Source organism: Octodon degus, unplaced genomic scaffold (genome assembly GCF_000260255.1).
Source record: "Octodon degus isolate 3935 unplaced genomic scaffold, OctDeg1.0 scaffold00053, whole genome shotgun sequence".
In the NCBI taxonomy this organism is placed as follows: domain Eukaryota; kingdom Metazoa; phylum Chordata; class Mammalia; order Rodentia; family Octodontidae; genus Octodon; species Octodon degus.
The window spans coordinates 13,581,250-13,593,305 of NW_004524629.1; the positions used below are offsets into that span (position 1 = coordinate 13,581,250).

At 44.8% G+C, this 12,056-nt stretch overlaps 1 protein-coding gene across 1 annotated transcript in view; it reads right to left on the minus strand.

Moving 5' to 3' along the window:
• The window catches only part of Fstl1 (follistatin like 1), a 52,016-nt gene that overhangs the window by 9,127 nt on the left and 30,833 nt on the right, over positions 1–12,056 (minus strand). The window contains exons 3-6 of the mRNA XM_023717619.1: positions 6,344–6,448; positions 4,301–4,430; positions 3,763–3,795; positions 2,401–2,531 (exon numbers count right to left, since the gene is read on the minus strand). Coding sequence (XP_023573387.1) covers positions 2,401–2,531; positions 3,763–3,795; positions 4,301–4,430; positions 6,344–6,448 — 399 coding nt within the window. The remainder of the gene's footprint in view (positions 1–2,400; positions 2,532–3,762; positions 3,796–4,300; positions 4,431–6,343; positions 6,449–12,056) is intronic.

Below are 12,056 nucleotides of genomic sequence, written 5' to 3' on the forward strand. Positions count from 1 at the left end.
CCTGACAGTCACAAAGACACAGTGCTTCATACTCTCTTCCCCAGCTCTCTATCTCAGACAATGCTTTCCTTCTGTGTAACTGCAGGGTTATGAAAAGGCAGAGACATGGATGGCTGGAGACCCACGCTTGGTGCTCATTATGTTAAGTCTGGAGACTATTCAGAGATGAGCTGAACCCAGTGCTCACTCACACACAGTAGCTGTGTGCAGTGTAGTAGGTGACACCATTGTAAGGGGTGTAGAGGGCTGGCTCCAGTGCCAACCTGGTCCCCAGGAGTCTGCCACCTAGTGTGGCATGAAAGGCCCTTCCCACCAGAGTCCTTTTCTTCTTCATTCTGTTATGCCTTCATTCTGACTCATGCCTGAGTCACTGCTTGAAGTGAAAGACTGCCTGAGGTGAAAGGCAGTCTTTCGTCATATCCACTCTGATTAGATTTGCCTTCCCACTGCTTTGGTGTAAGGAGTATCGGTTTGGCTGGAGAATAAGTTGGTAGGTAATTCAGGAAGTCTCCTGGAGAGCTCATCTCTCTCCTCACCAAAGGACCTCCTGGGAGGGAGCTGCCCTGAGAAAAGAAGGTGCCAGGCCTTGGTGATTATCAGTCAAGGGAAACTCCTAGAAGACACTTCCACAGGGTCTGGGAAGGAGAATGCTGTTTGTCAGCTGTGCCCAGGCTTTCTGAGTTGGGAGAAAGCCCTCAAGGGAAGCTTTCTCAAGGAGCTGTGTGGTCTACAACTGGGAGCCTCCAACAGCACTACAGTTAGGAGGTGCTTGGTGGGTGTGGCCCAGGCACCTGGGAATCAAAGCTAACAGCAGGTGTCAGAGATGCCAGAGGCCAGGTGCCACCAAAGGACAGCTACAAATGAATACAAGGTCCCAAGTATCCTTGCTCTAATCACAGGGGCGACGTTCTGCTCACAACTGGCTCCACAGGTACCACACACTTGGCTTGGGAAAAATTGTTTTAAATGACTTTTTGTTCCTGTCCAGCTCCTGCCCAGCAATGTGGTATCTGTCTCTGTAGAAGAGGAACGACCCTAGGGCAAGAGCTGTCCTGTGGGAGTGACTGAGACAGAACAGTGACACAAGCTGGGCTCTCATTCAGTCATGCTCTTAAAAATGTGGATTCCAGCCCCCCGGGGAGATGGCTCAGTAGAATAAGTGCTTGCCTGGCAAGCACAAGGGTCTGAGTTCAATCCCTGGTTCCGCGAAAAAAATAAAAAATAAAAATAAAAAATAAAAAAATGTGGATTCCAGAGAGATTTCACTTCTGCCACAGGGGAGAGAAACCTTATCTAAAAACAACAGCACAAGAGAAATCTTAAATAAACAAATATCTATTTTATCCCAACCCAGTATTGCTATGTCTGTGGGATTCATAATGCCAATTAGAAAGAAGAATTCACAGACCAGATAGACGGGAGTTGAGGATGCAGAGTGGCCTGGGGGCTGCCAGGAAGTCCCTCAGGTGTCTGGAGCCCTTCTAGGGTCCCTGCTGGCTTGCAAGGGTTGGGGACAGCAGGCTCTGGGATCAGGCAAGGGGGAGCACGGCCTCAAGATGAGCATCCAAGACATAAAGTTAAAATTGTGCATCTGAAAATTATGGGGGACCAATGGGAACATGGGTGCCTCAATGCATGTGTGTAGTATGTTTCTCTATGTGGCATGTCTCCGGCCTGTCTGCGGATGACTGTGTTCAGGTATCTGTATTTCTGAATGTGATGTGCTTATCTGCATGTGATATTCCTATGTGCAAGTGTTCTTGTCACCCATCCACAAGAGTGTCCTCAACTGCTTCTTCTAGGACTCTCAGGCTTTCAGAAAGATCTTAGGCCATTTTCTCCCTTACTTTCCTGTTTGAAAGCAGAGCATCTCTCCTGGATTTCATGAGAACTTTATCTCTTCCACTAGATAGGATGGGCCACAGCACTGGGAAAGCTCACGAAGAACCTCTGGGCCCCTCAAATGCCAGCCTGAGCACTCCTGCTGATGAGGAAGCTCTGCAGGCCGTGGACAAGTCAATACAGAAACTGAGAGAAATGTCAAACTGGGTAGAAAAGGGGCTGACAGTTTGGGACTGGTGGGATCTGATGGTCCTCTGTAAGGCAGCACATGAAGTAAAGGCCAGAGGGCAGCTGTCCATTTCTTCTGGACAGCCTCTCTAGGGCATCTGTGGTTTAACTGCCCAAGAGGAGCAGCAATTGTGCGTTGGATTCCAGGGCATACTGCTGGCCTCCCACTGATCAAGTGCATCACCAGACAACTTTCAATCTCGTAGAACGATCTCCGATGAGGAAACACACAGGGACTCTAAGCAGGTGCACACTGCCTCATGGTCAGGCAATGGGAGGAGGGTTTCCCCTTCTCTGGCACTGAACATTCTTGACCCTGCCTCTGATTACCTTAAAGTACTTGTCTAGGATTTCACTGTAGTTGCTGCCTTTAGAGAACCAGCCATCTGGAATGATCTCGGCTTCCAGCCACTGGATGATGCGACGCCGGAGCTCATCACGGTTGGCCTGATAGCAAACGACTGCAGGAAAAGGGAGGCATGTCAGCTGGGCGGCCATGACCCCAGTGTCATCTGGCACCACTACCCACGAAGCCCAGCACCCAGGCTCTGCCTGAGTCATCAGATTCACACCCAGGGACACAACAGGATCACACCCTGAGTACATAATTGGGATACATCTAACCCCAGAGTCAAACTCGCATCTCTAAAACATTTATAAAGACTGAGAGTGTTGAAACAGATTTTGTTACTTAAGTCAGAAAATAGAGCAGCAAAGTCCAGAACATTTTTATTAAATTTAGGAAGCTGAGGGGCGAAAAGCCATCACTAAAGCTGCTCTGTTGGCTCCAGCATGAGCAGAGATAGCACATGAATAAATGACAGCATTGTAATTCTTGATGTCATTGCATGTCTGATTTTTCTCCCTTTCTTACCAACTACTAGGTCCATCAAAACTTCTTCCCATTTAAAATTTTATATTATTTGCACCATCTTCTATTACACACAACAGAAACAAGACCCAGAAAGGGCCATGTCCCAGCCTGGCTCTGGGCAGCTGCTGTAAGCCAAGCCACAGGTGTGACTGAGGGTCAGAGCAGAGAAAGCCTGGGCAGAAGGAAATCCTGGGCAGAAACACACACCAGAGTAGGGCAAGGGCGCAGGGCTGGCAACAGACACATGGACGTGTCTTCTGCTCTGCCCTTCCTAGCTGTGTGAGGTGGTGAAGCTCAATCTCTCTCAGGCCCTCTTTCCTCACCTGCAAGGTAATTACAGCGGGGGAGGTCTATCTCACTAGGCTGCTGTGAAAGTAGAAGGAGTGTAAGGAAGGTAAAGGGGTCTACAGCTACAAGTCACAAGGAAATTTTAATCTGCATTAACAGAAAGCCACAGAACCCTTATTAGCACCTCCAGTTGCTCCTTCTCACAGGTCCCTTCCCTCAGCTTCCTGGTTCTGCTGGCCCAGGGCAGACAGCACTGAAGGAGGACTCTTGTTTCCTCCCTTGTAGTGGAGCCACCGCTCTTCAGAAATGGAGGACAGCTAACAGTCCGCTCCCACCCACTGCTGTAGTTGGCAAGCACCCAAAAATGCAGTTTTGCAGTTTTCCTGAGCTGTGTGGAGGAGTGGCCCGTTCTGGGTCACAAGTTCTGGCACACACAAAAGATCCTGTGAGCTCCACAGGCATTTCTGTCACAAAAAGAATTCCACCCACCCCCAAGACGCATGTACACAGCAGGAAAAGCCAGCACTCACCTGGACTGGCAGATGGACTTACAGACTTCTTTTCTGCAAGAGAGAAAAAGAAAATGTTTAACACAAAGTAAATAGAAAATATTGGCATATTTCTAGGATTAAAACCGCCTGTAGCAAAGGGGCCTGTTTGTAAGTTTTCATCATTTTGTCTGCGATCTTTTCTTTTTCCCTTCCTTTAATATTTTTATCTTCAATTTTTCTTTTCTTTTCTTGGATTACTGAGGATTGAACCGGGTACCTTTGCACTGAGCTATACTCCCCGTCCTTTTTCTCATTTTTATTTGGAGAATGCTGGGATTACAGGCTTATGCCGCCACACTGCACCTGCCCTTTTTCTAAGGCTGCAGCACAGGATCTCTTTCCTGCTTTAGCTTTTTACAGCAACTGAATTGCCTTCCTTGTCTCACACCTCCTCCTTTTGCGTGGAGCACCCCCGAGAGTTGGAGATTCTATATGGTGGATAAATCAGGCCGTTGTGTGGTGATTAGCCACTCCATTCCCTGCCTCTGCAGCCTGGAGTGCTGACGGGGTGCCTTACCTTTGCAGTGCCCGTCATAATCCACCTGAATTTTGGATCCAGTAAGGCAGGCATCTCGATGCAATTCACAGTGGTTGAGGTAGGTCTTGCCATTACTGCCACAGACAGGCCTCTTGTGAGGTTTGCATTGCTGAAATAGACCCACAGGAGGATGGTGTGTAGTCATGGGTACTCATGCACACACACGCGTGTGCGCGCATGCGCACACACACACACACACACACACTCTCCCCATTCAGTGAAGAAACACCCGACTATGGCTTAAGTTTCTGCATCTCCACCTAAATTCACTTTGAAACGGTCCCAGGTGCCACAATACTAAGAAGTCATCTTTAAGAGCTGAGTAGGTCAAGAAAGTTCCTTCCTTGTGAATGAGATTAAGGACCTTTATAAAAAAAAAAGTTTCACACAACACTCAGCCCCCTTCTTTTTTGCCTTTTGCCATGTGGGGTGCAACATTTAAGGTGCACACTGGACGTAGAGAAGGGGCTCGTACCAGATATCAAGTTTACTTGTGCCTTGATCTTGGAATTCCAGGGCCTGAGAACTAAATGTCCGTTAGGCATGTTGCTATGGCAACACAAACAGACTAAGGCAACCCCTTCACCCAACAGGATTTCCAGAAAGGGCATTTTATTAGGAAGTGAGCCGTTTGAACCATCACTTTGGAAACACTCATTCAGTATCTTTGCATGCCCTGATCTCTTGACATTCTGAGATGCTATGACACAAAATAGCCAGAGCTGACAGCTAAGAATGTGAACACTAAAAGCAGGCACAGGCTCTCTGTCTCTCATACTCTAAATTCTTCTGAGGCCTAACTGTACAAATTCCTTGCTCTGTTTGGTATGTGGGACCCATTTCATTTTCCTCCTAATTTCACAATCACAACTGCAAGGCTATGGGTGGGTGAAGAACTACAGAAAACAGTTACAGGCAGGAATACAGAATAACGTTCACTTGGCAGCTAAGTTCCACTTTGGCTGTTGAGATGGCTGAGATCATAGGCAAGTTCAGTTTTTCTTTTTTAGATTTTTGTAGCTTTTAAGAGGGAAGAGAGGGGAAAGCCAGTTTATGTCAGATCTAATGAAAGGACCAAAACAAACAAAAAACTGATGCAAGGGGGGAAAAAAAGGCAAAGTCAAAAGAAAGAGCATATGTGACAAAAAGAAACAAAACCCTGGACCTGGAAGGTAATTCATTCCCTCCAATTTATAGGATTGAGATACTAGAGCCCAGAAAGATAAACTTCCTTTATTCATTTAACCATTATTTACTGTGCAATTCCTACTATGTGTTGCAGGCTGAGCAAAACAAAACATGAGCACTTTCTTCAGGGCATTTCATGGGTATCAGTTTCCTGAAATTATGCAACTGTACACAGCATAGATATCAAGCTTCCAGATCAATCCTAAGCCTGAGCTCATGCCATGACCCTCAGCCAGGACACTCTAGTGAGGGACCTCTTGGGGCAAACAGATCCCAGGTAGTATCAAGTTGTAGGTTTCAAAGATGGGAGACTTTCCTTTTGGGAGTAGTGTATCAGTGCCTTGAATTTGGAGACTAACTTGGTTGCATTTATTTGTAGAAGGACCTGTGCTTTCAAGGAACACATCGGCATATAATGTCATTTTTGTATAAAATAGAGAGCATAATTATATATTGCATATAAAATGATGATTATGTTTATCTTAGTACAGAGAAGATACCAAGATATTGCAGCAAACATACCAAGCTGTCAATATAAGTTACCACAGACTAATGGAATTAGCAAAATATAAGGATTGTTAATTTTACATCTGTATGAATGTCTCTATCATACATAGGAATTAGATTTTTAAATTTAAAAATGTTATATAGCTAAACTTTTATAAAAGAAAAAAAATTCCTGCCATTAAAAACTAGACATTGGGTTTCTATTGCAGGGAAAAACGTCTACATCTTTCACAGAGACAAAGTGCGCTTTTATAAAGATGAAATCACGAATCGTGTGCTGGGACTGGCTCTGGCTGCTGTCCTCTGGTCCCAGCCACCAGGATCTACCTCGATGCAGAGGCAAGTGGGTTCTCCCTTCTCTGTGACTGCACATTCCCGGCCAGCTCCACAGAACACATTGGCACAAATCTTGGATTTGCTCCTTATTTCTTCCTGAAACACAAATCACAAAGGAAACCATGTTACTGAGGTGAGCCCATCATGGGATGAGCCAGTAGTGGCGATTATTTCCATGCTTGGGCTTTGGTCTGGAATTGCAGCTCACGGCGTTGAAGAGCTCTGGTCTGCCCCAAGTTGTCCCCATTCGCCAATACCATGCTCCCAGGCACTGCTCTGGCCCAAGTTCAGGAACCTCTGACACCTTGAGATTGGTTTTCCAAAATCAAGCATTCCTTTCTTTCTCCCTTTTTAAATGTTTACTGAGCACATCTACTATATGCCAACACTACAAACAGAGTGGATACATAAAGGACAGGCCTGGTTCTAAAGAAATTTCAGGATCATCAGGAAACAGGCATTTGGTGGGTAGAAAAAAATATATACAGAGAGGGGGGTACCAACAGGAGCCCAGCAAGCTGGAAAGAGAAGGCATGAATCAAATGATTTTTTTTCTGAAAATGTGATTCTTTCTGAAGCCTCACATGATTCTGAAAGGATGAAATCACTAAGCCAAGCGGAAATGGAAACACTGGAAAGAAACACGAGCATCTCAAGGATCAAACCTCACTGAGTGGTGTACAATGTGGTATTATTGAAAAGACTAAGAGAAGGATGCTAAACCATAGAAATACACATTTGCTACCGGTTAGTATTCAGCTCCTGTCCATTTCTGCTCTGGCTTTAAGATTGGGAGGGCCGGGCTACCCCAAGGTGAGTAAAAACACCTAACGGTAGGAACACCTTCAAGTCTTCCTCAGTCAGGATTTCTCTTCAGGCATGGGCAGCTGAACTGACAAGGCAGTGAATGGCCTCAGTCTATGCCATCCGAAAAAGTGGGCAACATACGTACTAGTGTGTTGGAGGCACGCCCTTTGCTCCCTGTCACGGGAGGCAGAAAACCAACCCCACTTCATTCCCCCTCCGTCCCGCAGTAGTGGTGGTTAAACGAAGGGAATGCAATTTCTCCAGCTCCTCTCCCCAAGCAGCTGGGAAAGAAGAATCACCAGAGCCCCCGATATATACCCACAGGGCTGGCAGTGGCCGTGAAACACAACAAAGATGTCAGGGGCCAGGCTACGGTCATCCGACCAACTATGGCAAAAACAAAATTCCTCGCTCCCAGCCATATTCACCATGTCCTGCAGAGAACTCACACCCACCGAGCTGTAAGAGTAAAAATTCTTCTACCAGTAAACACTGCATATCCCAGAGTAGGACTAAAAAATTAAAGAAAAATGTACAGGCTAGAGAGCAGAGGACCTGTGCCAAATACAGCCGGTCTGCTGCCACCTGGAGGCTGCACAGCAAATTCTAAGTTATTCTTCGGCATAAAACTGCTTGGGGTAAGCAGGGTTCCCATTGGTCTACAAGTTATTTGCATGCTTTCATTTCATTGGTTCGCACGCTGTTACTAAACCAGTTCTTTTGTGCATGTTGCTAAGGAGAAGTCAATAAAACAGGCCGGCGGGGAAGAAAAGAAAATTCCCAGAATGCTGGGGGCTCTGGAGAGCGTCGTTTCCTAAACAGGGAGTACAGATAAAAATCAGGCATATTTTCCAGGCTGGGCCCTCTCGCGGGAACTACATAAAGCTGCGCTAAAAAGAAGAGAAAAAAACTACCAGTGATCACTTAAACAAAACAAAACAAAACAAAACAAAACAAAACACCAAAAAACCCCCCAAAACTCAGGATAACCTTGTCCGCACTCTTCCATTAGACACCGAAGCCCTGTGGTGCTGTCACATGAGCTAGACACAAAAGCATACAAAATCCTGCCCTGAAGGACACACAGCACCTGCCTCCCCTGATCGGCACTCACAGACGTCCCTTGGCTGTGTGTCCCTAACTAGTCACTTAATTCATTGAGACTAACATTTCCTCATCTGTTAAAGTGGACGAATTAGCCATCCTGCCCTGTGAAGATAAAATCAGGCGATATATTTGAAAGTACCCAAAACCATAAAGCTCCCCATGAAAAGTGTGATTAACAGAAATACTTGTTAATGCTGCCTGCAGAACTGCTGGTGGCAGTTACAGAGCACCATTCTCTCTTATTCTTTTTAGTGAGCATTAAAAATAGAAATGTTTCCTTAATAACCGAATTCAATCCAAGCTAGTGTTCAGAAACTGTTCCCCAAAAATCCATTTGGAGAAATATATCTATACTTAAATGAGAACAGTATTTAATAGCACAATTAAAATTTATGAAGTGTTTCATACACCTGATTTTATCTTACTGTTCAGAGAATGTGTATATTATTGTTAGCCCTATTTTATGGAGGAGCAAACTGAACTTCAGAACAGTCAAGGGGTTTACCCAAGACCCCTCAAAGCTAAAAATGATAGGATCTCAGAGTCTAACCCAGATTTTCAGATCTCATGTTAACTAAGTTCCTGCTTACAAATACCTGACATGCTAATGGCTTATTATACAAGTCTACAATAACTCCACAGATTAGAGATCATTACTAGCCTCATTTCACAGATGAGGGAACTGAGGATTAGTGGTCAAATAACCTAGAAGGAGATAGAACTAGAATTCTACTCAATCAAATGAAAAATGTTTTTTTTTTAAATTTAAAAAAAAAATCTTATCCAGATTAAGACTAAGGAAGTAACAATGGGGATGTGAATTGGGTAATTACCAAGTGGCAGAGGAAAGTGCCTCAGAGATGTGAATTATTTTCCAAGGTCAAGGACAAGGTACTGTACTGTCTTCAAACCTGAGTTTCTTCGTGTACTGAGTGAGAATGTTGATCCTCTGAGGGCTGCTGCCATGGTTAAATGAGGTGTATGGTACGCAGGAGCGTGCCCACCACACAACAGAATGTGGCTGTTACCACAGTGACAATTTATTTTTCCTATTACGATGCTGTTCATTGTCCCCTGGGGCTTGTGTCCTCATTCTTACCTGTCTTCCCTTACAATAGAAAAGAAGTACTGAGAGCAACAGGATTGATGGAATAGAAAAAGCAAAGGGTCCAGGAACCCTCATGGCCTGTCTGCAGAGCATGGGCAATAGGGGGCCATTAGTTAACAACCATTCCTCTTTGCAGGTGACACATCTGTCAATAGGTGGCAACCTCTCTCTGTCTCACACAGCCCAGAGCCGCAATGCAGACCTGCAGGCTCAGCTCCTGCAGCTCAGCTCAGCTCTGTCCTCCAGTGAGAAGTGAAGCAGGGGGTGGGAGAAGAGTACAGGCAGGAGGGTCGGACAGGGAAGGAGGGAATGTCCTCCTTTGCAGCCCTCAAAGCCCTCCCCGGCTCTCCTCATTCATGGGCATACTTTAATACTGAGATTGAAAACAATGAAAGGATTTGCTGCAGAAAGTTGGCTTCTGTGCCATTGAAAACCCTTCTCTAAGCCCCACCTTCTCAGGAAGCCACAAGAATGTTAGACGTAGCCCTAAGACTCCTAGACACTCCCTAGCATGGCAGGAAGTCTTACTCATCTGCTGCCTGACCCATCTGGGTGGGAGAGAAGTGCACCTTGCAGAAAGGTGAACATAGCATGAAGGTGCTCAGGATGGTGAGGGGTCAGGATGAGGAAGACAGTGAAGTGGGCTGGCAGGAGGTGGTGGGGACCAAGCTGGGTCTCAATAGTTGATATCAGGGTCCCCAGGCTCTGGTAGGGCTTTGGTCCAGTGAAGGAGCTGTAGGGAAAGGGGACAGTGGTGAGGGCTGTGCCACCTAGCTCAGACTCTCCTCCATGTTATTTTCATGATGTGTATAGCAAAACAGCTCTGAGGATTTGGTCTAAGGGTTCATTTTCACACTGAAAATTCCCTTATTTTGTCAGAGTCACTAGGAACATTTCAGACTTTACCAGGGAGAAACTTTCTTTGAGTAACTGTCAATCACTACACAATAATGATATATTATACTTGCTCAGCAATTTTGATGAATATGTAATTTTTACTTTCATTTTTTTTACTCTAAACCTTTTAATATGGGGCAGGTAGGGGTTACCTCCAATGGCTCTCTGATTTAAGATTCTACGAGGAAAAGGTAGCAAGACTCACAGCAATAAATGAGCATTCCAAGATCTGACAGTTAAAGGACTGGGTCTTCATACTTTAATTCTAGTCTTTTTCTCTTAACTCTGCCTGTTTATAAGTCAAAGCCAGGAAAGGTATTGTTTTGAGTCCAAGGTCTTACACAATGGATTTTTTTTTTTTTTTTTTTTTTTTGGTTGCAAGCAAAGCAGACCCTTTGCAAGCAAATGGAAAAGCAAGTTGTTTGCAAAATAACAAGTAGAAGTGATGGTGTGTCTGAATCTCTAGGCTAAAGAACATTAAGCTTGAGCATAAAATACACTTTGACTGTCCTTTAAAAAGTCTCCCGAAATAAAAGAATTTCTGGAAGAGCAGAGTGCTTTGGCAGGGGAGGAAGCTTATAAGTGAAGCCATAAAATAGTCAGCTTTGCATAATGTCATTTCACTAAGGTGAACTGGGTCAGCTCTGTCTCCTTATTCTTTTCCTCCTTCCCAACTTTTTTTCTTGACAAAACAGCCCTGCTTGTACCAAGGGGGAATTTTGGCTCTGCTTGCCTCTATTATGTGACAGAGCAGCTTTGCTGACGTGAGGAAGGCTCTCTCTGCTTTGCCAGAATTAGTCATGGAAACTTCACAGGTGAAGAGGACCCTTGAACACAGAATACCATGGAGCTAGGGACAAAAGAATCCAGAGAACCAGTGTATGCGCGTAGCAGGTCCCCAGGATCGGATGCCTGCTCCTCCCAGGCAGCCATCCTGGAATGGAATTCTGTACCAAAGCCCTAGAAAGCCAAGAGAAAGCACAGACCCACTTGAGGTTCTTGGAATTTAGCTGAAGCACTGCATGACCTTGCTAAATCTCTGAATTTTACTTTGAAAAAGAACATGTTGGTGTTGCTAGGGAAGGTGTATCCTGCCCCTGTATGCGTTCATAACCAATCACTCATCTCAAGGTCAGTGCACTTGTGCTGGACCCAGGTTTGGTGAGGTTTGAAGCTTCAACAACATAGGGCCTCCTACAGGAAAAAGAAAGCACATTTATGAATGCAGAACTGGCCATAGGGCCCTGGACTTGGCCTTGTAAGTAAAGGACTGAAACTGTTGCCTAATTAGCTTCTTGGAAACCCACATCTCCATTTACCCTATTATTTTCTTCATAAACACAGTATTTTCAATTATGGATTTTGGGCCTTCAGTCCATTTAAGCAGAGCCTTTTTGAACATTTTCTACATACACACCTTATCAAGTAGACTTTAACTGCCCCGTTCTCACTGGCTTCTCACAGAAACAACAGTGTCCTGCTTGGGAAAATGTCTAATGACCTATTTTTATATTAAATGTCATTAGAGGACACAAAATTTCAGTTATGTCCAAATCAGAAATTTCTGTGAATATATAATATTGTTAACTGTACTGCTTAATTTGTAAGAGAATTGTTAACTATACTACTAGAGGTGCTTTTAATTCGCTAAGAGAATAGATCATAAATCATAACTTACATGATGGTGGTTATACAGAGGCAAAGGATGTGTCAGATTGTGGTGATGGTTTCACAATATACACAAATCAAAACTTCAAGCTGTGCAACTTGAATATAAAAAGCTTC